Source organism: Trichophyton rubrum (assembly GCF_000151425.1).
Source record: "Trichophyton rubrum CBS 118892 genomic scaffold supercont2.9, whole genome shotgun sequence".
In the NCBI taxonomy this organism is placed as follows: Eukaryota; Fungi; Ascomycota; class Eurotiomycetes; order Onygenales; family Arthrodermataceae; genus Trichophyton; species Trichophyton rubrum.
The window spans coordinates 307155-334635 of NW_003456420.1; the positions used below are offsets into that span (position 1 = coordinate 307155).

The following is a 27481-nucleotide window of genomic DNA, read 5'->3' on the forward strand; positions in this document are numbered from 1 at the left end:
TACGTTGAACCATGGATGAGTCGAAAGCTACCCAGAGTTACATTTCTGTTACTCTGGTTACTGTCAAGATACGACTTGAAAACACCCTCACGCGTCCTTGCTCGTGATCCGTCCTTCCGCGTTTTCAATGAAGTGATTCCTGATTAACCAAAGGTAAAATTCGACACATCCACCTGCGGCCTCAAGTGTTGCAATAAGAGCTTCTACGCTACCAAACAGGCCTTCGACGCCTACGGTATCGAGGATAAGTAACCAGTCGGATGGTGGGAGGGTGCACAAGCCGTTGTCGAGATAACAGAAGGGATGTGTCCCAAAGGCGTACTTCCGGATCGCGTCGCAGCTGGCTTGTTTTTGTCCAGTCGCGTATGGTACAAGTTTGCTCTGCAGGCAGTACATGGCATTGCTGACCCAGACTTTACCTTGGTCAGAGAACTTCTGCTGCACTGACTGAAATTTGCGGCAGTAATGGTCGCCATAGGCGGTAGCGTAGCCTTCGGGCCCACATGGTACCGCGGTCTCGAGACAGGATAGGTAGAAGGCACAGTTATCTCTTTCCGGAACGGAGCAAGAGGCTAGCCGACGAATATCATGCTGAACGGACGGAGTCTTGCTGTCGCCCTGGAATACTATTAGCTACTGCGGTCGTGGAGTAGGACTCAAGGCTGGCCGCACTTTGTGGTAGGGCTCATCTGCTTTGACAAAAGCCTCTGGTAGAAGTCCCAGACCGAATACAAGGAGGTGCGGCCGCATGTTGTTGATGTCGTCGGAATGTAGTAACATTTGTTGTTCAGTTGGACTTCTCTTCAACCATCTTTTTCACAAACTTATCGTCGAAATAGACATGTCAATGGATGGACAGCCCATTTTGCCCCCGAGAGGCGGACATATATTTTGTCTTTTGTCTTGCGGAGGATTGCTAGCAACCCCGTATATGCACAGCCTTGGTCCCGAGGCCCAGCATCTGGTCCAGCAGCCTGACTCGCTATCCCTTGCTGGTGTTGTTCCCCTGCAGGGTCAGGCTGTCTCCGTCACCCGAGCATCGTTCGGCCTCGACCTTCTCCCTGCTTCCTCTCCCTCACTCTCTATAGCAACTGTTTACTCCTACGGAGTTTTGTCAACTTAAACTCCATCTTTATCTTATCAGTTCGTGCCTGCCAAATGATGGAACAGTCTTACATAATCACAGGTGGCTGTGCAGTGATGACATCATCATTTGTCACGGGGCGCGGGGAGGCCGCGTTTGTGGCGGTGCATCTTTCGTACGTCGTTTCTTCTACTTAAGCGCTGAAGCCACAGGCAGTCACATCAACCGCTATTCAAGTCACATCTCACGCTTCGACTACGCCAGGATTCAAAGTCAGGGTGGTTCTGCTGCCTGTCTTTGCTGTTATAAAATAAACGCTGCTGCTGCTGTGAGGGTCCCTGGCTCAACGCCCCGCGATTGCGATCTAACACATATACGCAAACAAATCAGGCCACAAGTTCTCCCAAGTCCCACTATCCAAAAGCCGACACATACTCAAGACCAGCCGGATAGAATAGTGAGCCATTCGTCATGTCTGGGGGATCAAGCGACCCTCGACTCTTCTTCAGTCTCGATAACGTGCGGGCATTCCATGTCCAGGATGGCCAGGAGACGGAACTCACCCCCTCAGGGCCCCAGACGCTCTCCCTCCTCATGGTACCTACGACCATTCCCGTTGTAGACCCTGCCGGCCTGAACGCTGCGTCAGGAAACACAGAGGAAGACTTCTACCTCCATCTTCACCTGCCGCCAGAGCTCGAGTTGCCGCTGCCCGCCACCACCCAGGTTTACCACCAGCCACCCGACAGCTACCTGATTCCCAGATGGGATCTAGGGCCGGAGGCTGGTGCGTTTACCCGCATTCAGTTCCCCAAGATCGGAAGCGGGCCTGGAATGGTATCACAGGAGGACGTGGACACATTTGAGACCATTCTTGCGCAGTGTACTGCTTTTCTTGAGCGGTCTCCACCTCCAAAGTACCAGGGCAAACAACCGCAAAAGCAACAACAGGGAGCATATAACCCTGCAACATATGCACCTGGAGAAGGCTATGCAGGTACCGGCGATGAGAAGAACGGCCAGATTGTTCTGGTTGATGAGGAGAACGGGAGTGTGGTGGGAGAACTCACCGAGGGGTTCAGTGTTGTGCAGTCGACGGACGTCAAGCCCGGGTCAAAAGGTATGCCAGCTCTCCAATTCTTTCTTTTTCTTAGCATCTCCCGTTCAATGTCTCTTTATTTATTTATTTATTTTTTTTTTTTTTATTTTATTTATTTATTTTTTTTTTTTTTTTTTCATATTTATTTTGGCACCCCGTATTATTCTCCATTGATTATTCCCCGTGGACGTCAAGCTAATCTTCATTAGACCCCGTTCAAATCCAACTACCTGAGACAGGCAACCAGATCACGGTCAGCAATGCACCGCCAGAGTACCTGCGTATGGCAAGCCACCCTGCTTATGCAAAGTCATCGCTTGTTCAAGGTTCAGCCATGGCTTCCCGTCTTCTGGTGACTACCACCGAAGCACTGGCCAGCCTGGTAAACACTGGAGCAGACAGCTTCACCCGGAGGACCAAGCCCGCTGCCAAACCCATGACATTCTCGCCATCCTCACAGGCACACATTCGTAAGATCAACACCTTCTCGCAGTCTGCTGCTGGCCTATCAGCCAAAACCGTGGGACAGCTAGGTAAATATGCGCAGAACCTGGGCGCGGCATTGACTCGTCGGGGCGAGCGTGATCCGTATAACAGAGGATACGACATCAACGGCAAGCCGATACCAGACTACAAGCCTGGTATCCTCAACAAGTCAATGATTGCGATTTCCACACTGGGTGACGGTCTCGATCACAGTGCTCGACATCTCCTGTCAACCGGTTCTCAGGCTGCGTCCAAAGTCATGGGCCACCGATACGGCGAAGAGGCGCGCACAGTGACGACAGATATCGCTGGCGGCGTCAAGAACGTCGGGTTAGTCTATATTGACGCGATGGGCGTTTCAAGACGGGCAATCCTCAAGTCGGTGGCCAAGGGGATGGTTGTCGGTCGTATGAAGGATGGACAACAGCTTGTCGTTGGTGGAGGCGACGGCGGGCAGATCGGATCTAGCGTGCTCTCTCCACCATCTGGCAAGCCGGAGTCAGGCCTCTCTGCTCAATTTGGAGCATCATCATCGTCATCATCTTCGGGGCCGATGTATCGAGCACAGTCGCCTGCGCCGCCACCAGCGTATGATGCCCAGGGAGGGAAATCGCTGGGCGGCACTCCGATGAACGACAGTCACAAATACCGGTAGTTCGGGGGATAAACAAAACCCCCTTTCTTCACATTTGCTTTCCTCCCTCACCTTTTTTTTTTTCCTTTTGATGGATTTCAATTTCGAATAGTGGGTTATGTTAGACCTTGGAGGACGATTTCGTTTTTTCTATGGCAAGATGTTTTTTTCTTCTTTTCTCGTCCAATTTTTTTTTTTTTTTTTTTTTTAATGTGGTTCTTTTTTTCGCCCCTGGGTTTGTTTTCCTGGTTTGGCTGGTTCCCTCGAACGAACGAGGTTCATGACATTAATTTGGATGAGCAAAAAAATGGGCCAGGAAGGAAATATGACAGGAAAAATAATAGCCAGATAGGTCTGTCAGTCAGGTAGCAGCTAGGAAGCTTAGCAGTCAAGAAAGATGATAGTTCAACTGCCATTCCCGGCGAGAAAGAAAGCTCTCATGTTTGGCCGCTTGACTCGAAACCGCCAGCTCTCAGCGTCAAGGAGCCAAAGGGAAGAAAGAAAGACAGAGAGAGAGGGAAATAGATGCGATTGTTTTTGTCCCTGCAGCCCAATGTGTTTTCCCATATGCACCACGCGCAAGCGAAATAACGCCTCGTAGATCGCTTCTGGTGGCTTATCCGTCCCCTGGGTCCGCCGGTACATTGCGGTATTACGAGCCTCGTTTCAGGTTCCGGAGCAAAGCAACACTCGCAGCGAGGTAAGATTAGCGCGGACAATCGACTGGAGACGGAACATCGTCATCTTGTCATCTCCATAATTATTATTATTATTTCATCATCTCATCGAGCAAGGTAGTCACATCGGAGTTTTCGATGGTGTTTGGAGTCGGCAGCACCGTCCTGGCTTGATTTGATATTGACGGATGTCTTAGGCTCGGCCAGGATAATTTTACCGCCAGACCCTGCCAGCCCAACCAGCAGCAGCAGCAGCAGCAGCAGCAGGGAGAGGCAGAGAGACGGCAAGGGCAGCCATAAATACTCCGTCTAAGTACCCATAGTGAAGGTCAGGCGGATTTTAGGGGGGTGGTGGATGGAGAGGGGGCTGGACATTGTATCATCCACGTATCCAGGACGGTGCAACAGCGCCAACCAGGCCAGCGCGCGCATCCCCATAACGTGTGGATGGTGTGTTAATAATGGAATGCATCGCGAGTCGGTTGCACTGGTAAAATATAGTAATCACTTCGCGCCCATACCGTAGACGCAATTAAACGTTGGGATGTTGCACCGTAGGCCGGGCCAGCAAGGAGGTCCAGTAACCAGCAACCGTCAACCAGCAACCAGAAGTACGGAGTAGCCATAAACCGTATACTCTGTACCTGCAACAACATCAGCAGCAGTAGCAGAAGCAGCAGCAGCAGCAGCCAGCTCGACAATCCCGGCCAGAGCATTGAAAAAGCAAAGCAGCCAGCAGCCTTTCGTCTCTGGCAAGCCTCCCGCAGGCTGGAGAATGAATGGCCCTGGTTCAAAACAGCGCCAAGTGCCAGGTCACTCCATCTTATACTTGCGCTAGACACGAAACCGCGAGCTAAACCAGCGAAGCATCGCAGGGCCTTTTACTCCTGTTGTGTCTGTCTGTTCCTCCTCCAGTCCCCGTCAGCCTCTTGCCCTGCCCTCATCCATCATCTCCAAAACTCCCAAGGAGACGACGAGGTGCGTGTGTGCTTGTGCGTGTGCCTGAGAGAGAGGGCCCGAGAGTATATGTCTCTGCCCCGGTAGACGCTCTCCTTATCCCCTTCTTCTTCTTCTTCTCCTCCTTCTCCTTCTATTTTCCTCTTTGCGCTGGTTGGCCCATCATTCACCGCTCGGCCGCTCTTCCCAGCCTCCCGTTCTGTCTCGCAGCCCGTTCTGTCTCTTCCACCCTCCGACCCCCCTGGACAGGACCCAAACACCATCGAAAGGTGTGCCAGACGTTCGCCTCGTCCTCGATCCATCGACTTGAGTCTCCTGAGGAAGAAGCCCCTCTTGATGCTTCCCTCCCGTCCTGAACTCGTCGCCAATCGTTCGTCTGCCCCGTCAACAAGACCAGGCCGCCCGGACGGCTTCTCCACGGTCCGTTTCGTTCGCATTGAATTTTCATAGCTTGTAACTAGCTGGCTGGCTTCTCGTCGTTCCTACCGCCGGTTCAAGCATGCTGCCTTGGTCAAGCTGAGAGAGAAACCCGGTCCGACCAGTTCAACATCTCAGCCAGCAGAGAGAGAGAGAGAGAGAGAGCCAGTGCCCAACCCGTCCCTCCTCCCCCTGCAACCCGACCAAGGCGAGACGAGACAGCCCATAAATCGTGCTTGTGACCGCCGCGGTGAAGTCGCTGGCTTCGACCCATCCTCTCGTTTCCGGCACTATAAGAATATATACCCTCACTGCACGCAGCAACGCTGCCCGTCCTGTCTGCGTGTCTGCTTCAATTGGGGTTGATTATTCCCGTCCAACTGCAAGCTGTGGGTTCCTGATTAATTCTTCTGCTTCGTCTTCTTCCCCTGTTTCCTCTTGTCTTTTCTTCTTTTCTTCGCGCTCGACCTGGCTGTCGACTATAAAACACGCCGTGCAGTCCAGTTCAGCCTGGATGGAATAGGCTGGCAGGGCCCCCCTTTGCGACGTGATAGCAGTCGAATTGACGCGCTCCGGGTAGCAGAGAGCCGCAGACATCAGCTAGACACTGGTCCTGAGAAGCATCTTGCAGTAAGTGTCCCTTTTATCTTTTGTCTTTTGTCCTGTTGCTATGTTGTACTGTGTGTGTTGCTGTGCTAGCGCGTTGTTGGAGTGAGGTTGGGCTGGCCCAAAAAAGAAACACCCTGATATCTTCTTCTCCTTCACAATATCACAACATCCTCAGCTTCACCCGCGCAGCACCTCTGGCTTTGTTGTTTACCTAGACAAGACGCGTTGTTCCAGCCAATTCTTATGACTTAGAGTGTTAACAAGACCTTCTAGAGCTCTGCTGTTTTAGACTCCTTTCTGGTAACGCCTGCGACATCATACTCTACGCGCTGCAGCGTTGCTACCAGCCTGACAACCTCTATACCTCCCACACCCCCCAAGCAGCCTCTTCCCAAGGGAAAGGCATGTCTTCTTCACTGCAGGCCAGCCCGCAGTTGAATCCTCCGCAGCTTGGAAGCCAGTACATGCATCCCCCCACGTCGAACGGCCAGCAGTACCACCCGCCGGGATCCCCTCTGTCGCCAGTACAATACCCCCATGGACGAGACAATTCGGGCTACAATGAGAGCTCGCCAGCCTCCCAGCGTCTGCATCCGTCTGCTGCGTCACCGGGAATGAGTGGCAGCCAGGATTACGCATCGCCGGTCACTCCACCAGGCAAGCCTGGCTCCACCAGTCCGCGAGCCCGGCCAGGGACCGCTGACAATAGCTATGGAAGCCCTCCTATTCCTCCACCGCGCTCCTCGTCCAACAACAAGGCCCATGTTAGCCCGCAGGATGTCTCGTCCAGACAGGGTAAACGTCGTGAGAACGGCAGGAGCCATGGTGATAGCCAGCAGAGGGCCAAGGATGATATGAGCCCTCCCACCAGCAAGCCCCGCCGTAAGACCCCCCATTCACCAGAGGGCCCACAGAGAGCTGCGAGTACTCGAGAGCCTAGGGACTACTCCAATGTCGGTGCGCTGGAGAGCCGATCTGAAGCTGCCATGGGTCCCAGCTCTATTCCAACTGGGCCTGTGCATGAACCAAGTGTCGTGCTTGATCGTATGATCGTGACAAATCCAGATATTGATATTGCGCGAGCTCAACAACGCCAGGAAAATATACATATTGATACCAGACATGCTCCTACTAGCTCTGGATACCCTGATGAAGCAGACCTCCAAGAAGATGAGGATGAAGGGGCGAACATCCCCAAAAGCAGACATGATGGCTCCAGCGGAAAGCGAAAGGAAACCTCCTTTGGCGACTACATCCTCGGCCAGACCCTCGGAGAAGGCGAATTTGGCAAAGTGCGACTTGGCTGGAAACGAGACGGAAGCGTACAGGTTGCCATCAAACTGATCCGCCGTGAAACCCTGGGTTCCAATCCTGGCCGTCTGCCCAAGATCAACCGTGAAATATCCGTTCTCAAGAAGCTCTCCCACCCAAACATTGTCCGCATCCATGAAATCGTTCACACAGACCGTCACATTGGCATCATCCTCGAGTACGCCTCGGGTGGTGAACTCTTCGACTACATTCTTAACCATCGTTACCTAAAGGACAATGCCGCTCGTCGCCTGTTCGCCCAGCTAGTCTCCGGAGTTGGCTACCTTCACAAAATGGGCATCGTCCACCGTGATCTGAAACTAGAAAATTTGCTTTTAGACCGAAACCGCAACATTATCATTACAGATTTTGGGTTTGCGAATACATTTAACCCAAGTGACGAACTGAGTGAGGAGATTGAATACAATCTCACCAACCGAGACTTCGTCAAGCAGATGCGCCTGGACCGCACTGATGCCAACGGACTCAGACGCGGAGATCTCATGCAGACCAGCTGTGGCAGTCCATGTTACGCTGCTCCCGAGCTTGTCGTTAGTGACTCGCTCTACACAGGGCGAAAAGTGGACGTCTGGAGCTGTGGTGTCATTCTCTACGCAATGCTAGCCGGATATCTCCCTTTCGATGATGATCCAGCAAACCCAGACGGAGATAACATCAATCTCCTGTACAAGTACATTGTGACAACTCCTCTCACATTCCCTGAATATGTCACTCCGCACGCCCGTGACCTCCTACGCCGCATTTTAGTGCCCGATCCTCGAAAGCGTGCCGATCTCTTTGAAGTCGCCCGTCACAGCTGGCTCGCTGAATATGCCACGGTTGTCTCTCATATCACTAGCAGCACTACGGATGTAGCAGACATTGCAAACACAACCGTTCCCTCCGGTATGCTCTTTTTTTTTTTTCAGTTTTCCCCTTTCGCCATTGGCTTAATTGCTGACTTGCATCATGTAGAAGAAGAAAAGAGAGACACACCGCTTCTCGAGCGTAGTGCATCTGTCCGAGAACCACCAAAGCCTCATCATGTACAGAACAATACCGCCGTCCTTGGTGGGCTTACCCAGCAGCCAGGACAGGTGTCACAGACGCCAGAAGAGAAACCTAAACGCACTCGAGATGCCAAACGTAGAACTGTGCAGGTTGAATACGTTGCTCCTCAGTCGTCAACCGCTCGAGGTGGCTCCACCTCCGACCAGCAAAGCTCTCCTGGTCAAGCATCCCCCGTTGCTCCAGTTTCGGCTCCAACTGCAGCTCCCGCAACCACTCGCACATCTGCTGCGTCAACCGGCGCCATCAAAGGCGAGCCACAACTTGACAAGCCGCTTCCCAAACCTGTTATTGATCGTAACCGTGAGAGAATGGGCTATACCAACAATTATGCAGACCGCAATCAAGGTATGACGAGGCCAAAATCAAGAGACGTTGCACGGTCTGTATCAGAATTAACTGGTGCTTTCTCTGGGACTCAAGGCTCCCAAATCCCTACAGGAAGACCCCAGACTGGAGGCTCCATGGCTTCGGCTGGCCGAATGGATTCTCGGCTACCATCCCGAGGGTCTTACAGTCAACCTGTTGCACCCGCCGTTGCTGCTACCAACGTACAAGGAAAGCTCGCACAGCCAAAGAACGGCAAGGCATACAACATTTCAGCCCCTATGCCTGCATCGCATGGACAGATTTCCGCTTCCGTGGGCCATCCAACTACTGTATCTGGTGCCCCAACTGGACCAGCTCAACAGACATCGAAGAGCCACAAGCGATCCAGCACTGTTACTAGTATCAGTGAGAAACTTTTTGGAAGACCGGCATCCTCTATCTTCGGAGGTAAATCTTCCACCCCCGGTTCTCCTCGTCTGAAACAAGGCAAGCGTTATCCTCCCACCAGCATGAAGGATCCTTATGTAATGATGGATGAACCACGCGCATCCATTGATTCCAGACGTTCCATCTCGCATGCCTTTAGGAGACAGAGTGATGCTCATAATGTCTCTCGTCCCCGCCGATTCTCCCTGCTCCCCACATTTTCAAAATTCTCCTCAAGCAAAGAGCATCAACCTGTCGAAGAGCCTGGTCCCACTCATGTTGATGACTCCATGTATTTTCAGCAAACAGAACAACAACCACAGCAGCAGCCTCAGCGAGAGCGGCGCCTATCCACTGCTCCTGCAGCTGTGACTGCAACTCTGGCACCGACCAACGATCAAGATAGTGACCTGTACAAAGACCGAGTTTCAGTCTCTAGAGACCATCAGATTGATGCACTGAACTTGTCTGCTCAGATTGACCGTCAGTTTGCCAATCTACACAGTAGCCAGGAGGGCCAGATCAACAATACCTTTGAGCCCACTTATCCACAATCCCATCACCGTGATGACCAAATGTTCGGTGTTGCAAGCTCAAGCTCTCAGCCACTCCAGCAGCAAGGGTATTCCGATGCTCATTCTCAGGGCTTTGACCAGGACCACCAACCACCGCAACAGTATGATCATCAGTTTGACAATGGTTCTCGCCCATCAATGCAAGCCGGCCGACAACCGAGAAACAATGTTCTCCAGAAAGGCCACCGCAAGTTCGCCGATGCTTATGAGTTCGAGCAGGCTCCTTCGCATACCTCCGGAAGCTCAGGCGCTGCGAGAAAGGTGATGGATTTCTTCAGACGACGTGGAAAAGCCAGAGCTGGTGAAGACCGGTAGCCCGCCCCCTCATATTTCTATCAAACTGAAAAAAAAAAAAGCAAAAAACGGTCAATACACACACATAGTTGATAAACTGAACAAATAGCCGGAAACATGCAACTCAGCTCAGATCCAACCAGACCAACACAATGAGATATCCATGTCTGTCTCAATTTTTTTTTCTCAGAATTGTTCGCAACACTGCAAGCGCGCACGGCTTTTATTGATACCTCTTTAATTCCAATTTGTCTTGGTTTGCGTTCCCGCTTCTACTTTTGATACCCCTTTGTGCCCCTTGTCAAATCTGCAATTGGCCGTTTTATCATTCACCACCTGCATTTGATGCACCAATTGTCTGTCTCCGCTCAATACAACAAAAAGGGTGATACTTTCGATATTTTCCACCTCATCAAACCGAACCTCCGTACATTGGAGTTGGAACCAGGCCGTCGACCATTCGATTTTAATATCAAGAGGGTCAGCTTAAGGAGAGAGAAAAGGTTAGAAAAAAGGAGGGTTGATCGAAGAATCAGAAGGATGTTGAGTTTGAGCAGTACAGTCCGGCTAAATGATGAAGTCGGTGGAGTAAGGGGATGATTGGTATCCCTTTATTCTTTTCCATTTTTTCCTTTGTTATATTTTCCTTTTTTTTTACTCTTTTCATTTTATTTTCTTCTCCCAGTGTTCCATTTTGTTCATTGATTGGTCATTGTACAACAGATGGGATCTTTTTTCGTGTTTCCCCCTTTTATTCCTTGTCTCTGTTGGTGTTGGGGTTTCATTTATAGTTCTTTGATTTTTCTTTTCCCATTCAATATGTCTGTGTCTTTTTCTGTCTGGCCATCACCTTCATCGAGCTTTCTATCCTCCCTTGCCAGATTTTGCATGTTACCCTCTTCTAGCCTCCCGTACCATACCCACAAGCCTCTTGCTTTGCAACTACATATTTCCACCCTACCCCTTGATCATCCCCCGATTCCATACTCGCTCCCCCTTTGCCTTTCTCGTACCAAAGCAATATGGAAGCAAACAAATGACGGAACAAAAACAGGGCTGTACACGAATCCGAGACCATGGAGGAGGAAAAGAATAAGTGAGAACAGAATACACTTTTCATGTCTCATAATTTCCTTTTACCTTGTCTATTTGTTTAATTTTAATGCTTTGTTTCCCCCCCAGGCAGCCAGCCTCTTTAACCTCTTCGTTTCTTGTTGTCTATAAATCCATAGCTGCGTTTTAGTACTTAGTTAGGCCTCCTTTTTCTTCCTCTCTTCTTACCCCCCGTCCGCCAGCTGGGTCAGACAGAATCCGCTTGCCTTGTTCTTTACGTCCTTTTACATATCTGCTGGCCTGCTTACCTTTTAGCATACCACTCTGTTCATCTACTTCTGCACAGTTGCCGGTTGTTAACAACGCAGGCCCTGAGTTGGCAAATGATTTAGCCGTTGAAATTCTAATATTAATGAGGCATGCATTGTCACCCTGTCCAACATCATAAGTGGCCAATTGTTGATACCATCTTTCTTCCATCCGCCCTTGCGTTTCTTTATAATCTCGATGTAGACATAAGCCAGGTATTGCGCTGTTTATTCAATTACATACCCAGAGTATGTGGATATTGAGAGAAGACCGCGTTTACAATTTCCCATATAGTCTGGCTATTCAATCAGAGATTTCCAGGCAGATCTCTTGCTGTCTTCATGATTCCTGGCCTCGACTGTGGTGTTTCTCTTGCGAAAGGGCCGGCTTCATCACTTGACATGTTTCAATATATCTAATGGAGGGGGCCAGGACTTCCGCTAGTTATGGACAAGTTGAATATACCGCTCTACTATAGCCAATCTCCTAGGATATAGTTATATTTGTCTATAAATACGTCGCAAATATATTTTTATGCTTAGCATATTATTTGTGTAATAACTAAGATAGATATAGTTACGTGTCTGGGCAAGCTGGCTTTCCGCATGTAACTGTTTGTATCCAATAAACTCGTCTCTCCATGTCCCGCTCCTGGCCTATACTTCGCTTTTGGCCTCCCTATTTGCCCGTTCTCTAGGTTTGCTACCGATAGAGGTCCAATTTACCCCAGAGCTTGAGCCATCCAGGTGGTTAAGAAGATCCGACCCAAGCCCGCCAAACGGCTTGGTACCTGGAACCATTAGAAGATCGATCCAATATTGACGGGATAATACTCTCCGTTCAAGGACTTGTCAAATAGTTGCACACCGAGTGTCAACTATGGGTGACCTCATACCTGCTGAGCGGAAACTATACTCATCGAAGCAGGGCCGCGTTGTATGGCGCTCGTCACCCATTTTAAAAGAAACGCCGTATACGAGAAGGAAGAGCAGGTGAAGGAGCCGGTTGGTCCAAGTATAAAATAGTGTCTCTCCTATGTTACTGCTGTGCATTCGTCAACTCCGTTCTCCATCCAAAGACGTGTACTCCGTACAGCCGTCTGGGTTGACGGGTTGGTTAGTAGCCCTTTTTTCCGCTTAAAAGCACTACATTGACACGAACTAAGCAAGCTACGGATTACATCAAGACTAATAACTACTATAATACATTCTAGCCAGACGCTCTTTTCAATATCCAGAACTATGCAAGGCTGCTGCAGGCGTTTCATGACGGAGCAAGAGTCTCCGTACAAAACTAAGCTCTTTTCTAGCGATCAGGTTGGCATCTGGGGAAAAGAAAAGAAAGCCAATGAAGCAAGCAAGCAAGAAAAAGCAAAGACGAGGGAGCTTTCTTCGGAGTAGGAGGACCGGACCGGCCCATCACATGAGAACATAGAAGAGAAGAAGAAGAACGCTCGTTCCTGGGCTAACATGTGAGGGCAGGGAGTTGATCTGGCTGGGGGCCCTGAAGACGATACGCACGCAAGGGATAGGTAGATAGCTACGGAGTTCAGGGTGGTGTAAGGATGGAGTAGATAGAGGCCCCTCTGGAGATACAGAAAGATGAGATACGCTTCGTGTGTAGGACAAGATAAGATATGTGTATGCTTTGCTATGCACGCCCGTCCGTGTGTGAGAGCTCAGGGGCAAATGGCGGTACCAAAATCGACCACGATGGAGAGCCCTATATCGTCATTCCCTCGTACGAAGTGCTTCTTAACGACGCCTACCTGTTCATTCCTGGGATATCCGGGCCTCTCCTTTTGCCAGCTGTAGATGTCCGGCTGCTGGGTAAACACAGAGGCAGAGGCAGGGGAAAAAGAAACGAGAAAGAGGCCTGAACCGTTTCTTTTTCTCGGGCTTCTCATCCTATGGAGGAGCAGATGCAGGCAGTACGAGATAAAGCGATTCCCCGGATGCTAGTCCAGCAGATAGGCGGTAGAAGAAAGAAGAATTATTAAAGTTGATACTACGATGGTTTCTTATTCATGTTTAACGGTAGAATATTTGGCATTGCTTTTCCTATCTGTGGGCAACACAGAAGAGCCCAAAAAGAAGAAAGCGGAGGGAAAAAGAAAGAAAAAAGCGAGGTATATAATAATGCATGTGTTTGGTTGAAAGAGAAGAACAATCAGTAGTCGCTCTTTTTTTGTTTTGTTTCCCCCCAAAAACTAAATATCATATTGGCACCGGGGGTCTGCCTCGGCAGTTCACGAGCTTGTTGAGACCCGTAGCTGTGGGAGGAATCGTGATATAAGCAGTAATAGTAGTCGTTCAATCGTTATTATTGTTGAAGCCGGCGAGGGATAAGCAGAAGTAACCGATTTGTATCCAACCCCTAGCTCAACTGGGTTCCGCTAAAATAGACCAAGTTTTGAAAAAGACAAAAGGAGAAATGAAAAGATCTCGGAATTGGCTGGTTTAAGGGCCGAGTCTGAGGAAGGTGAAGCCCTTTGCACCGATGGCGGGGATGAAGGGGTTGCTGTCAGAGCGCTTGGTCTTGCCGGGAGCCTCAACGTTAGCGGCCTGGGTGTCGATATCAACTGGGGCGTCAGCGGCAGCTGGCTTAGAAGTGGCCATATTGAGCTGAGCAACAGTGTGAGATTGAGGGGCAAGGACGAGGAAGGTGCCGTTGGGAGTGTTGGTGAACATTTTGACCGTTGCTGGAGAGTGTCGGTGGTTTTCTTTTAGAGATAGACTTTTAGGTATATTCTTTGAAGATGGTGCTTTTTTGGCTGGTTGCTTGATCGGTTTGTCCTTGGAAAAAAGCCCTTGTGGAAGGAAGAGAAGGCCCCTTTTATAACTTTGGCAAGTAACTAAGGCAATGGCGTAGGCGTAAGTGATAGGCACGTATGTAGTAAGTGGCTTCAAGTCCGGGGAATTAGTGCGTATGATAGTACTCGGAATCAGACAAAGCAATCAAACAGAACAGCAAGGGAGCGTATGGGGAGAGGATCCGAGACAGACGGCAGCGGGGAAAGAAGCCGACTTATATATACCGCAAACTGGTCTCCATAGATTATATCATTCATTTTTCTTCTCTCCTTGTCACATATAGTTACCCGGCCAAGGCAAGGCGGAAAAGACCAAAGCATCGGCAGATTTGCAATGCCCACGGCCAACTAAAACCACGACCCCACAATTTAATGTGTCCTTAGGTCCATTAATGCCCCGTTGGCCCTGCGGGAGGAGAAGAGCCGAAGTTTGTCAAAAATCCACGATGATGCCACAATGACACCATCTGGTCCGGCTTGTCCAGCTAATTTGTTGAACTGCCCTATCCCGGATCCTCAGGATCGCAAATTGAGAGTTTGCCAAGATGCCCAAGAGCCCTGGACTGTGTTCTTTTCGAACATTTCTATCTAATATTTTTGATTTTGTGTGTCTTTTCCATGTTTTTTTCTGCTGCTCAGGTGAGAGGAGAAAAAAATATGCTAGCAAGGGTGAGCGAGCAGAAGGGTAGCGGAAAAAGAAAAATTTCCATCAGGTACCCTGCTATAACCTTGATGAGCCATCTCAGCTAGGCCTGGAAGAGCTGAGCGGGAAACCTGGCCCAGACAGGTTTGCTCTATTTCCTTCTGAATGTCAATATAATAACATGAGCGGCTGATGGTTTAATAAAGGATGGCTATCTTCCTTTGACGAAATTGGGTCAAACGCTCGGCAGCGTCCAACGTAGGACCATCCTCGATACACGCCCAGCTTGGCGTTGACAGGCGGGCGAGACTGAGGGGCAGCAGGAAGACAACGCAATAAAGAATCCCTCCTCCCGGGATGCTGCCCTCCTGCGGACAAGTGCCGACTGGAGCTGTGTGGACTAGGCCATGGAGTCGCTGATGGGCCCCGAGAGATCGCACAGGTGCGGGAGGACAGTCGTGTAGCCACAGGAGACAGCGGATAATTCCAGCCAGTAGCTCATATCATCTTCTCCTTATCTTCATCGCCGTCGCCGTCGGCTTCATCTATCAAAATCGACGGATGAAGTTGATGTTTTCCTCTTCCGGCTTTTGGGCGAACGCGAAAAGCAATAGTCACGTGACATAGATCACATGTATTTCACGTGACCAGTTATTGCGCCGTCCGAGCTTTTTCTTGATCTTGATCTTTTTTTCTTGGTTTGAACTTCACCTGGTCTTTTCTACCGTCTATCAGGACGGGACAACTCATCACTTTTACGTCCTCGGTGGAGGAATACGGCTCATCGTGTGATGGTGACGGCCCCTCGACCCTTCAGCCTGCATACCGGGGTCCATTCGTCCCGGCTGCATCTGGTTGGCTCCCTGCGTGGTGCGTTTGGCGCGCGGTTAGAGACAGAAAGTCAGATATCCACTAACAGACAGCGAGCTGTTTCCCCTTTGCCTTTCCAACAACATTCCCAGAGACCTCTTCCTCAGCTCCTTTCCTCGATTCTGGACCCCATTGGTCTGGGACAGCACCCGAGGAGATATTTCTGGCCCCAAAATGGCTCCTGTTTTTCTTCTTTCTCAACCTCGATGTTCTTTCCGGTTCGTTCTCTCGCTCACACCCCGGCCATCAGTTGCTGGGCCATATACCAGAGACTACGACAAAGAAGGCAAAAGCTACTCTTCCAGACCCGCTGAAAGGGGCCGTTTCTCCCCTCTATGATGTATGGGGTCGTCGCTAGACCTGGATAATGGGGCGAAAGTCACTTCCACCTTCTCTAGCTAGGTCTCTCTGGTCAATGACATCCACATACGATCCGGGTTCACTCTATTTGTTATCAGCTGATGATCGACTTTCATATCGTAAAGAGCCGAGCCAAGTTGTTGCCTGTGTTGCCGTGTTGTCCTTGTTGTCCCCCAACCCCAAATGACTAGGTACCATCCTGCAGGAAGACATGGTTATCTAACTAATATGTCCTCCACCTTGATTCGTTCGTACGTCGCCGATGGAAAGGTTTCGGAGCTAGATCGAACCTTTGAACAATGGATAGCTCGCCTTCTACCCTGCTGCAGACGTATGCTGCCTTACTAGCTATGGATAGCTCTTCGTGATGGAAAGAAAAGGGGCCCTTTTTATCTTGGACCCTTTTCCCCATCCGAGCCTCTTGCATGCAACATTTATCATTCACCTCCTACCTGGCTTTGTAATTCATACCAATTCATGATTAACATCGGATCCCTGAAAAAGTTAATTTGGTGGCGCAGCGTTCAATTTCAGTCTACGGCAATGATTAGATGTTCATCGATTGTCTACGCCTTTTCCTATTTTTTCTCCTCTGAACCCTTGTTCTCTCTGGAGCCTCCCGATAGAAGGAGCCCGGTGGGGTTTGCAAGTCTACTTCCTCCAAGTGTTCGCTTAGCAGTTACTTACTGGCTTTCAGGGAGTAGTGTTAAACGAATGACGCCTCACATATACCCCTCCATGGAGCAGCCGGAACAGTTATTAGAACTATAATGATTTGCTGCTACATACTAACCCCCACGAGGCCCGGGCCAGCAGCCACCCATTGGTGACCTGCTTCCCTCTTCAAAGATAGCCAACAAAGTAACCAGGGTCCTCAACGAATGGGTTACATGTTGCTGACCTCGCCTCTTGTTGTCTTTACTTCTTCCATTTCCCCTAGGGGGAGTAGTGGAAAGTAAAGGAAAACTTCACCGCAAGGTTGCAGAGGCGTCCTCTCCGCTGCTGCATAGGCCCACCTGATTCCATGTCGCAGGGACCTGTACGGTGAATGTTTCGGAGACTGCGCACTTGCACACTGCAGGTTCCAGTTTGGAGGATAGGGTAGATGAGCAAATCAGCGTCCTGTTCGTGATGAGACCAACATTTATGAATGCATTCAGTTCTATCTCACATCGGAGGATATATCAATGTGACTAGGCAGAAATACCCGTGGTCCTTTCATACAACATTAGCCGTTGGAAAGGCCTGCTCATGATCCCTGGCTCGGACATATGCTCCGCCTTCATGAGTCAAATACTGCGGTTGATTTTACTTCCTATATGGACCTGAGGGGAGGTGTATTTTTGTGAAAAAGAAAAGCTTCCCGCTAGTTGGCGGCACCCTTACATACACTTCAGGGCGCGGCCCTCTTGGAGATCTACCGTTCTCGAATGTCACAAGTACCCGCACTTGACATGGCCACTGGCCGTATTAAGGTTGTGTGGGGTTGTTCAAGGGTCCAGTTGATCGTACGCACCCAATACCTGCCTCATATCACCCGCTTGATATAGTTACAGCATGCACTGACGCCACTATTCAAGGTCAACCGCATCCTATACTCCTCTTGTGATTTTCTTCCCTTGCACCATCTTGTGGCTCCGTGTCCAACACACGCAATCATAGAGCTATTTTTTTTTTTTCTTATCCAACTCCTTTGTTGCTACATAAATGTTGGATTTTGAATCTCCTTTCCACCTTTACCCCCTCACCCACCCCTACCTTGTTGTTGTGTATACTCTTACAACACTAGCTGCTGCTGTTTGCGAAGGTGCATCTTCGACTTCGCCCTTTCATGGTTTCAGTCACCGCATCAAGTGGGTCTAGACGGCTGCCCCAAATTAGCTGTGCCTGCATACCACGCTCTGTGCTCGACGTGCACGGGTAGCGAGGATCGTCTATAAAAACCCTCAGGTAGACCCGCAAATCTGAGTTCTTTTACATCGACATCAAGTCTCAAGTCAATCTCACTACTATCAAACTCAATCGTCTCTACATATAAGAGAGTCAGCCCTTTTCAAAGTTCAATACATCACCCTACAACCTGTCTACTGCTTCCTACCCCATAAACCGTTTGACTCCAACTTCTTCCCGTGTACGACATAAGAACCTAACAATCCACCACCACACCCACACCTTCCGCAACTCGGGATCTATTAAAACCTCAACTACAAGCCTTCCTACCTTAACTTCTCGCAATCATGCCTTGTGTTCAGTACTGGGAAGTGTTCGACTGCGGATGCCGAGTCCCTACACTTGAGGTTATCCACGCCGCAGGCTGCTCCAAATCAGGCACCTGTGAAGTAAAACCAGTCCCGCGACCAAGACCGGGCTACAAATGCAAAACCCACAGTGGATAAAACAAGCAGGCAAGATGGTGAGTGGTCGTCGGCCTCAGCCACGTTATCAATTTTGTCGAACTCACAAGTAAGGCGTCGTTTAGGCAAACGGTCCGAAACAGCGTGATCATTGTGGTGGACGCTCGCTTGGAAGGTTTATAGACGGACCCATGGATGCCTGTGCCGCGTTCATCTTAACTCACATTTAATCCTTTGCGGCTCAGATTGAGTATATGTTACAAAGACTATTTTCGGGAACAACTTTATTTCGGCGCGATTGTTTCCTCGTTTTATGTTTTTTATTTGCTATTAGATGGACCTTCTTATTGACTAGGGGATTCTCCGTTTTCCTTTTTCCGCCCTCTTGCTCTCTCTCCCTGCACCATAGTTATTTGATTCCTCTCTTTTTTTCCCGTCTTTGCTTTTTCTGAACAATATATTATCTTTTTTTCCTTTCCCTGCCCCATAAGCGTAACTACCTAGATGAGAGAAACAAATCATTATCTAATTGATATCCATTCTGGCTGTTCAGGCATCCACCCTTGTTGTTCACTACACCACGGGCCGGGGAATTGAACGAGGACTTTTTATCCAAGATGCACGTATTTTCTTTTCTTTTCTTTTCCAAGAAAAAAGCGCTTTTGTTAGGCTTCCTTTGTAAAAAGTGACTCCATGTGGAGGGGGAACATGCTTGCGTTAAATTTAATAATATGACGCTTACATTCGCTTATTCCAAAACGACTAGAGACATCTAACAGAGGCTTCCTTGCAGTAAATCGCCATTGTGAACGACTGCGTGCAGAGAATGAAGGGGAGGTACTGCGTACTGCGCCTTCGCCGGCCGGATGGGATGTGGATACGTGAGGCATAGCGACGCTGCAGGATATATATCACACGTATTGTCCTGAAGAAACGTATGACTCGACTGACGGAGTACTACGCCAGTGGGCGCCGTCTGAGGCCGTTTGCCTAGTACTCTGGACGGATACCCCTGACACGGCTGAATATCTTTGTGTTATAAGGCATGCATATGGTTGAAACGGCGGGATGGGCCAGACAACAAGTCTATTTCCTCAATTGCTCCTTTGCTGCTCTTTATGATGGATGTTGCAGTGGAGCGGACGAGAACCCAGGCGCCAACCAGAGTGTCTTCTCCACCGGCTCCAATCGTACTCTGTTCCTTAGGGCGGCTTGGGACCTGCAACTACTGGAGGTTTACGCCTTAAGGCTCCACACCTCAGACAGACGCCTCGAGACAGCTCTATCTGAAAACAGCAAATAGATACAAAAAGGTAAAAAGAACCTGGCTCCATGAATCCTCCTTTTGTTTTTGTTTTTTTTTTTTTTTTCGGTTCTTGACATTCCGCTGAGATACAGCAACTCTTCCTCGAGTGAGGCTGGCTTTGCGGCTAAGCTGGAGAGTGAGCCGCAAAGTCAAGGCGACCCTTGAAAGATCCTGGTCTTCAGGGCTCGATTGGTTGGGCGGTTGATCTGCGCCCAGTTTAGAATAACGGCGTCTGGAGGAAAGATAGATGAAGAATGCCGGAGGAACCTAGAGGAGCCTAGGGGCCATGCGAGTCTGTGCAAGAAGCGAGAATACGCCGCTGCAGACAGCGAGCTGAGATGTTGACGACATGAATGTTTCGTCAGCCGATTGGTGAGCGCGGCACAATGCTAAGACGCTGATGAGACCTCGCTTTGTCAACCAATATATGGTGGTTGGATGGAGCAGCGTTGAGTAATTGACAATGGTGCTTTTTTTGAAGAGTCCCCTTCTGCAGCCCTCATGCTAGTTCGTAATACATGCACAGTTATGCATCCGTGCCTACATGACGATTCCATCACGAGATAGGCAGAGTGAGTTACTCCGTCCCTCACCCCTGCTTGGTGTATCTCTGGAAACTAGGCAGCACTTCTCTGCTAGATTAACTGAACGGTCATGATATCTGTCAATATAATGTTGTTGCCTTGAAGTTATTTGCGATAGGAGCCAGAAACCGTCACGTGCTTTAAGGGGCTCAAATAACGTGAACGTACCGGCGATAAAGGTTTATCTCCGGCAGACGAAGCATCCAGCAATTTTTATGAGGATGTGATGCATGTATCCGAGGCCGTATGCGTTGGGAGTAGAGCTGGTAGGAGTAATAGACTGCTGGTAGATGCTAATGACGTTATGGAGACATGGGCCAAGCCCACAACAGCTACCTCACCAGTAAGTATGCTGCTAGCTGCCAGATGACTCTTGAAGGACCGCGAGCCGTCACAGTAAGTTTGGAGAACTTATAGCATAAAAGTCTCAAAGGCTTCCAGAAGTAATCAGCTAAAAACTGTTCATGCATATCCTGTTCATACATGAATTCGAGTACTAAGTAACAAAATCCGTTTACTTAGAGAGACTAGTATCGTCATCTTTGCTCTCATAAAGCCTCATCGTATGAGATTGGGAGAGAACAGTTGTAGCTTAGGTGTAGGGCATAGATACTTGAGCCCAACGCATAGACACTAGCTGGCGTCATGGTGTCACCTTCATCCCAGCGGAAACTTTCTCAAAACGCAGGAAAATTTTGGATCAGAGTTATAGATACTTGTGATATTTGCTCATAAAATTTGCGCCCCGTCTGGAGTGGCTGCGCAAAGAGAAGTGAGAAGAAAAAAAATTTTGGAAGAAAGGAAGGAATCAGGCGGAGGTACCGGATACTAGCAACGACGCAATAGATGTTACTCTGGCTGCAAAACGTGGATCGTTTTCCGCGTTCCGAGGCTGGCCAATATCGTAACTAACGCCAGAAGCTTGTGCAAGGTTGGGGGTTGAAAACCGTTGTTGTGGTCTTCCACGTAGTTTACGTGGGTCTTGTTCTGCAGGCTGTCTCCAGGTATGGAATAGCCGTGCGGCGTATCGTTGGTTAGTTATCACTAAAGTGAAACCCGCCTGTTTCCCTTACCGTTAGTGCGGCGCATTTCTTTCATGTAACTCCGCGTACAGTTACAAAGGGGTTGATGGTTTTCGTGCAAGGGTTGGTCAAGGTCACAAGCTATAGATTCGAAGCTATAGAGCGAGCTCTGATCAAATGCAACAGCGATGACATCCTGTTCGCTTCATGGGTCGGGGAAAAAAAATGACATGGGTGCATTATCACCAACATAAGTAACGTATCATGTGACTCGAGATGCAGCTTGGTCTTCCTGGTTAACCAGTAGGGTGAAAGGTGCGAAGGTACACTTAGACGAGCAAGTAAATCCATATGCGTCATCTATACTGCAACAAATATGGCTCGCAGTCTGTTGGTATGCATCTATCGCCACTGCTCGGCCGATGGTCAGTATGCAGGGTGACAGGTGCAGAAGTGACATCGCGGAGCCTTGTGGAATGCAGCGAAAGGAGAAACAAGGCGAAAAAAGGCCCAACATGTATGGATCTCCATGAAATGACTGGTGCCTATCTGCGATGAACAGCTCGGTCCCGAGGGTCGGAGTAGGCCGCTGTTTTGGACTATGCATTCAAGCTTGATGCACACTCGTCAATCCCTCAGAATGTCACACAAGTTCTCTCATTTCCACGCTACCACTGTACTTCGTGGAAGACTCTCCCCGGTCCGACGCCCGTTTGCTTTCAATCCCCGGGGGGATGTATTAGGCAAATAGGCGGGCAAAGGCCGGGTCACTTTGTTACCCCAACCCCACGCTAACATATCGAAAATGATCGCCGCGCTAGTCCGTGCATGTACGCATGCCCTGAGCTCTATCCTAGGATATGACCCCTTTTGCATGCAAATGTGATAATGTGACTGACTGGCAAGAGAGGTGTCCGTGTATTGTGCCACAGGTCTCATCATCGGGAAGGCTGTGTATTAAATGAAGCCATGCGTTTAACAACACACGGCTGGATCTAGACAAAATGGCGTTTAGAGACCCCACTTTGGGCGTTGTGCAGCTCTGTCATCGCCCGAATCTAGATACATAGAGACAAACGCGTCCCGTCCTATCTTCCGGAACATTTGTGTGTCGTGATTCCTAATCAGGTACCTCCGTAGTAATTATGACATAGGCTGATCGGGCAGCCATCATTGCCTCATAACCCTGCTATGCAGGGAACAAGGAGCTTACCAGGCCAACTGCCTGCACATGGCCTGTGAGCTCGAGTAACGAGGCTCCTGGGGATGGAGGTTGGCTTCATGCACGGGCGGTCCAATGGAAAGGTTCAGCCAGGATCAGCTCTTAGATGGCGGGAAGTCGAACAGTAGTATATCGGCCAAGTAGTGGAGGAGATACATTCACAGCCCCCGGACGTGGCCACGGTCGTGCCGTTAAGAGTCTTGTAATGTATGTGATATATATTCCCTACTTCCATCCTGCCGTCGACGCCTTGATCGATCGTGACGAGGGGGAAGTAGGGAGATCCTGCACGGCCAGACATGGCCTGGCCATCATATGCGTAGCAATATCAAACAAGTTCGGGGTTTTTCTTGTTGGAACCGTGGATAGTGAAGGGCTTGACGGGCTGTAGTGGCTTTTCCAAGGGTATATTCTTAGGGGGCATGAGCAACCTCCGCTGTGCAAGGCGTCGACTAGTTGCTGGTCTGGACTATCGCTGATAACTAGTTCGTTATCACAACCGTAAGTATGCCTGAAGTAGTTGGCGGATCGTCCTAGTCATCACATATCCGCATCATTCTGCTTTGCAACCCTCAGTTGTCTTCATTCTGTTGCCTTTTTTTGGTCTTCATCCTCGTCCTCATTGTGTTTCTTCCTTTGGTGAAGTTACTATGGAGTGAAAAAACCATATCACGTGACGCAATGCTTTCAAACCTCCTGATGTCGTTTCAACTTTTGATATCAACAAGGAAGCGCCAGGAAACCGAAGAAATGCCGTTGACCAGCTAGCAGGGTTGGATTCCACATGTAATGTCCATTGATATCAACTGGGAGGCCGCCACCTCTGGACCCGACGGGGAAGAGCTTGCTGAACGAATTCGATGCTTCATCCACGACAAATTCCAGCAGATAGCGCTCCCGCGATTCATCCGCTCCGTGGAGGTGAACTCGTTTGATTTCGGGACGGTTTCACCAGAGCTGCAGGTCAGGGACATATGCGACCCGTTTAACGATTTTTACGAAGAAGATGAGGATGTCGCAGACCTCTCGGACAGTTCTGAGGGCGATGAACCTGTTCCTTCGAGCATGAGCCTAAGCCAGTCAACGCTGAAGGGAGATGCGGGTAGTCCTAGCAGCAGCAACGATGATGGCAGCGGGAATTCGAATGGCCGGTCGGGATATCTGCAGCGAAGACGTGGGTCCAGGGAATATTCCGGGGAGATTCCACAGCCATTAATGTCGCCTATCAATTTGGGGGAGTCGTTTAACCCATATCTATTCCCTCGAACGGGAACTCCCGGTATACCAGGAGGAACGTCCCATGTTGGGTATTATAATATGCCACGCGGAGGGCTTTCTGGGACCCAGACTCCACTGGCATCTGTTGCATCTGTGGCAAGGGGCGGGCCGTTATCACTGGCGGAGGGATGGCCACCTCCGGCTCGGCAAAGGGAGCGTGCCCGTAGCTCAGATACAGATGTGGATTCACCTCAGTCTCGATCACGGCCGTCCACGTCAAGCACGCGGCAAGTTACTCCTGTTGAAGGCGGCACACCCCGGGACCCCGCAGAGATACCAGAGTCAGAGTCAATTATCACGGGCCATCTGGATAGTGCGCTGCCCGCGCGGCGTATGAGAGAGCAGAAGCCCGATGATTTCCAGGTCCTTTGCCGATTGCAGTATTCTGGAAACATGAGGTTATCGATAACAGCTCAGATACTGCTTGATTACCCCATGCCCAGCTTTGTAGGGCTGCCGCTGAAGCTTAACATTACTGGATTTACATTCGATGGTGTTGCTGTCGTAGCGTACATCCGGAAGAGGATACATGTTTGTTTTCTATCGCCCGAGGATGCAGATACTTTACTTGGAGCAGACGACAAGATGACTACTACTGAAGACTATCATGAGCATCATGGTCACCATAGCCACCACTCTGGGAGTGCTAATACGACTGGCTCACGGCGTTCCAATGAGAGTCTCCTACGAGAGATACGGGTTGAGAGTGAGATTGGGCGCAAGGAGAGTGGGAAGCAAGTGCTGAAGAATGTGGGGAAAGTAGAGAAGTTTGTCCTTGAGCAGGTTCGCCGGATCTTCGAAGAGGAGTTTGTGTATCCTAGTTTCTGGACATTCCTTGTTTAGGAGCATACGTTACAGGAAGAAACTATGTAACATACTGCGTAAATAAAAGGTGAAACGATCAAAGTGACAGCTATGGCCTAGGGGACATTTTAGGTGTGGTGGTGAGGTGTGGTGGAGGAGGTCATTCAGACTTTCGGGTATTCTTGTATGAATTTCGCTGCAAAATGCGGGTGTCAATCAGTAGCAGTAATGGGTGGGTGGGCAGGCAGGTAGACGGGTAAAAAGGGAACAGAGTAGCTCCTTCATCGGTCCTTCTTGGGGGTGTTATCCTTGTTTTGAGAAGAGATCTCATCTCCGAGCTTGTTGTACTCTCTGGACAAACCCTCGCTCTGCTTCTTCAAAGCCTCAATGTCGTTCTCACGAGCCTTGAGCTCCTTCTTGAGTCTTCCGATCTCTCCCATATCACCAGCAGCAGCCAACTTAGCAGAATCCTTGCCACCGGCCCTCTTGTCGCCCTCGTACATCTTAACCTTGTCTTCAAGACGAAGGATATCGAGGATCATGGTGTAAGTGCGGTTCAAGATGAGGGAGAGGAAAAGGGTGAAGCCGCAGAGGTACATGTTGCGCTGAGAGTAAAACTTGCGGGCCTGGACTTCCATACGCTCAGTTCCAATTGCATGTCTATGGCTTGGCAAACGATGCAAATGAGCGTGACGATTAGTTGTGGTGTTCTTGACAGCTATTTTTATACACAAGTTGCTCGGGGCGGGGTTACGTGGACATACCCGGAGTTGGCAGCGTCGAAACCAGTCAGTTCGATCTGGACACGGTAGACACGGTTGACACTGTCGATGAACAGGATAAGAATGAAGATGAACGTTATCTGTGGCTCTGCTTAGATTCTGAATTTGCTCGGGTTGCTGATACCGGGGGTGTGTGGAGGCGTACCTTCATTCCATACTGCAGCTTGGCGACGATGGGACTCTCTGATATGAAGGTGAAGAGCTTCCGCTTGACGGTAAAGGGCAGAGGGACTATCAGGCCGACGAAGATAGCCATCTCCGTCACCAGGAGGACAAACACCTGTGCAATTGTTAGCAGAGCGGGTCGCTCACTTGCCGCAAGTGGGCATACGTACGAGGGTGAAGTAGAGTGTCATTATGGCGTCTGCCTGGCCTGGCTATGGCGGGCAGCGAACAAGCAGAGAAGTTGACTTGAAGCAACAGTACTGTCAAACGAACCCAGAGAACGAGTAAGCTGCAGGATCAGTCTTCGTCTTCGTCTTCTTTATATCTGGCTTCTTCTTCCTCGTCTTCCTTTTATATCGTTCGTTTCTTCACAACCAAAAGTTGGCAAAAAATCCAAAAAAAGAAACAAAAACAAAACGAACGTCATATCATGTGATCTAATATCATGTGATTGTAGGAAAATAGATGATCCGAAGCCCTAATGGATGTTCCAGAAAGGGACACAAACCCTAACTTTGACCCAAAACGGGCGAAGACGACGACGTCGATGATTTTACTAGAAGACGCAGCATAAAAGTAGAGATACGAAAGAGATCACCACGACAACGAAGGAGCAGACGGGGAAAAGACGCTGGAGGGACCAGCAGACGGGAGCGAACCAAAAGGGAGAAGTAGATGGCGTAGTCGTTCGAGCCGTCGCCACTATACTATTGGACCAGGGCATGACGTACCAAACAAGGACTGGCCGCCCGAGAAAGATGCATGCATGCAAGTGCGTACAAGAAACGACTTCCGAGGCATTTTCCTTTGCCTGGGAGCTCGAGGGTGGGTTGATAGGTTCTAAAACGGGCGATCCGGGCCAGGCGAAAGGGCGAGGGATAAGGTATGACAAAGCTGGAGGTGGAGGGTTTAAGAGTGCCGGATCCATGGAACCAGATCTGAGGTTGCTCCTTCGTCCCCGTCCCAAGGCAAATAGGATCGGTACGGAAGGATGTTGGCCTGGCTGTCAAACGAGCCAGCGAGCTGGTTGACTTGGGGTCTGGTGAGCGTCCGGCCTCCATTTCCCTTCGTATCGTATCGTGGCAGCGTATGTCGCATGGCAACCTAGAGAGACAGGGGTGGAAAGGAGGTTCGGAAGAGGATGAAACGGCCGTTTAGCATAGAAATCGCATGGCATAGCTTGTGCCTGGCCGTGGATAGCCCGTCCCTTGTGCTCGTACTCTTCTCTCGTCACAGCTGGTATCGCCTTCTGCATGTCTGCATGTCTGCGTGTCTGTATATCTGTATGTAGCTGTGTATGGATGGATGGACGTATGTATGTAGGGAGGCTGCAGTTTGCTCTCCCTTGCTCGAAGCGAACCGTGGATGTCGATTACGTCGAAGACTGGCAAACGGGAGCCTGCATTGGCCAGTCAAGGTCAAGCTGTATCCTCCCTCCAGCTGCTTGTTCACGTCCGTCTCCGTCATATCCCTCCTGATTCCTGTTTGTTGCCTCCTCCTGCTGCTGCTGCTGGTGCTGTTGATAAACAACCGCCCAGGCCTCGAGCGATCTAGCGGACTATCAGATTCATATAATGCAGGCCGGGATATGATATATCAACCACCGTCCGCTCGCCCTACCCATTCTCCATCTCGTCTTGCTCTGCTTCTATTCGCCCTTGGTCGTTAGTTTGGAGTTAGTTTCGTGTTAAATAAGTAATAAGAAGCCGGCGGATAATCCATTTCTGGCTCCACCGAGAGACTTACTTCAACGTCCGTCTTGTTCTTCCTCGTCGTCCCGTCTCTCTCGCTCTCGCTCTTTTTGCTCCTCTGGCTTGTCTCACGGCCTTCGCCTTCGTCTGCTTCGTCTGCTTCGTCTGCGTCCTGTCCACTGCTCGCTGCCTGCTGCCTGCTGCTCTCTGTCGCGCTGTTCTTCGGCTGCCGCCCTTCGCTGTCTCTGCTGCTCGGCCG

At 49.9% G+C, this 27481-nt stretch overlaps 6 protein-coding genes across 9 annotated transcripts; 3 read left to right on the forward strand and 3 right to left on the reverse strand.

The window, feature by feature from the left end:
- Positions 1 to 87: 87 nt before the first annotated feature.
- TERG_07094 (uncharacterized protein) lies at positions 88 to 750 on the reverse strand (the record flags this gene model as incomplete). The annotated part of the gene is made up of 2 exons (XM_003232196.1): positions 88 to 618; positions 673 to 750. The coding sequence occupies 2 exons, from the start codon at positions 748 to 750 to the stop codon at positions 88 to 90; spliced, it is 609 nt and encodes a 202-aa protein (XP_003232244.1).
- Positions 751 to 1257: 507 nt separating this feature from the next.
- Positions 1258 to 4199, forward strand: TERG_07095 (uncharacterized protein). Of its 2 annotated transcripts, XM_047750327.1 has the most exons (3): positions 1351 to 1412; positions 1475 to 2204; positions 2393 to 4199. In XM_047750327.1, exons 2-3 carry the CDS (start codon positions 1556 to 1558, stop codon positions 3322 to 3324), a joined length of 1581 nt encoding a protein of 526 aa, XP_047607140.1. In that variant the 5' UTR covers positions 1351 to 1412; positions 1475 to 1555; the 3' UTR covers positions 3325 to 4199. The 2 variants fall into 2 exon arrangements, with proteins under 2 accessions (XP_003232245.1, XP_047607140.1); XM_003232197.2 differs by having other exon boundaries at positions 1258 to 2204.
- Positions 4200 to 5936: 1737 nt separating this feature from the next.
- TERG_07097 (CAMK/CAMKL/KIN4 protein kinase) lies at positions 5937 to 12260 on the forward strand. The gene is made up of 2 exons (XM_003232199.2): positions 5937 to 8180; positions 8250 to 12260. Exons 1-2 carry the CDS (start codon positions 6368 to 6370, stop codon positions 9986 to 9988), a joined length of 3552 nt encoding a protein of 1183 aa, XP_003232247.1. The 5' UTR covers positions 5937 to 6367; the 3' UTR covers positions 9989 to 12260.
- Positions 12261 to 13788: 1528 nt separating this feature from the next.
- TERG_07099 (uncharacterized protein) lies at positions 13789 to 14399 on the reverse strand (the record flags this gene model as incomplete). The annotated part of the gene is made up of 2 exons (XM_003232201.2): positions 13789 to 14232; positions 14367 to 14399. 2 exons carry the CDS (start codon positions 14397 to 14399, stop codon positions 13789 to 13791), a joined length of 477 nt encoding a protein of 158 aa, XP_003232249.1.
- Positions 14400 to 22751: 8352 nt separating this feature from the next.
- On the forward strand, positions 22752 to 24623 carry TERG_07102 (mitochondrial distribution and morphology protein 12; the record flags this gene model as incomplete). The annotated part of the gene is made up of 1 exon (XM_003232204.2): positions 22752 to 24623. The coding sequence occupies exon 1, from the start codon at positions 23292 to 23294 to the stop codon at positions 24621 to 24623; it is 1332 nt and encodes a 443-aa protein (XP_003232252.1). The 5' UTR covers positions 22752 to 23291.
- Positions 24624 to 24865: 242 nt separating this feature from the next.
- Positions 24866 to 25722, reverse strand: TERG_07103 (uncharacterized protein; the record flags this gene model as incomplete). 3 transcript variants are annotated; one of them, XM_003232205.1, is made up of 4 exons in its annotated part: positions 24866 to 25244; positions 25349 to 25446; positions 25512 to 25646; positions 25702 to 25722. In XM_003232205.1, 4 exons carry the CDS (start codon positions 25720 to 25722, stop codon positions 24866 to 24868), a joined length of 633 nt encoding a protein of 210 aa, XP_003232253.1. The 3 variants fall into 3 exon arrangements, with proteins under 3 accessions (XP_003232253.1, XP_047604702.1, XP_047607141.1); XM_047748714.1 differs by having other exon boundaries at positions 24866 to 25250; XM_047750328.1 differs by lacking the exon at positions 25702 to 25722 and having other exon boundaries at positions 25512 to 25622.
- Between the last annotated feature and the right edge of the window lie 1759 nt (positions 25723 to 27481).

Coding starts and splice junctions, on each gene's coding strand:
- TERG_07095 (XM_003232197.2), top strand. CDS start 1,556: ATGTCTGGGGGATCAAGCGACCCTCGACTCTTCTTCAGTCTCGATAAC. Junction 2,205..2,392: donor CGTCAAGCCCGGGTCAAAAG/GTATGCCAGCTC, acceptor AATCTTCATTAG/ACCCCGTTCAAATCCAACTA.
- TERG_07097 (XM_003232199.2), top strand. CDS start 6,368: ATGTCTTCTTCACTGCAGGCCAGCCCGCAGTTGAATCCTCCGCAGCTT. Junction 8,181..8,249: donor AAACACAACCGTTCCCTCCG/GTATGCTCTTTT, acceptor TGCATCATGTAG/AAGAAGAAAAGAGAGACACA.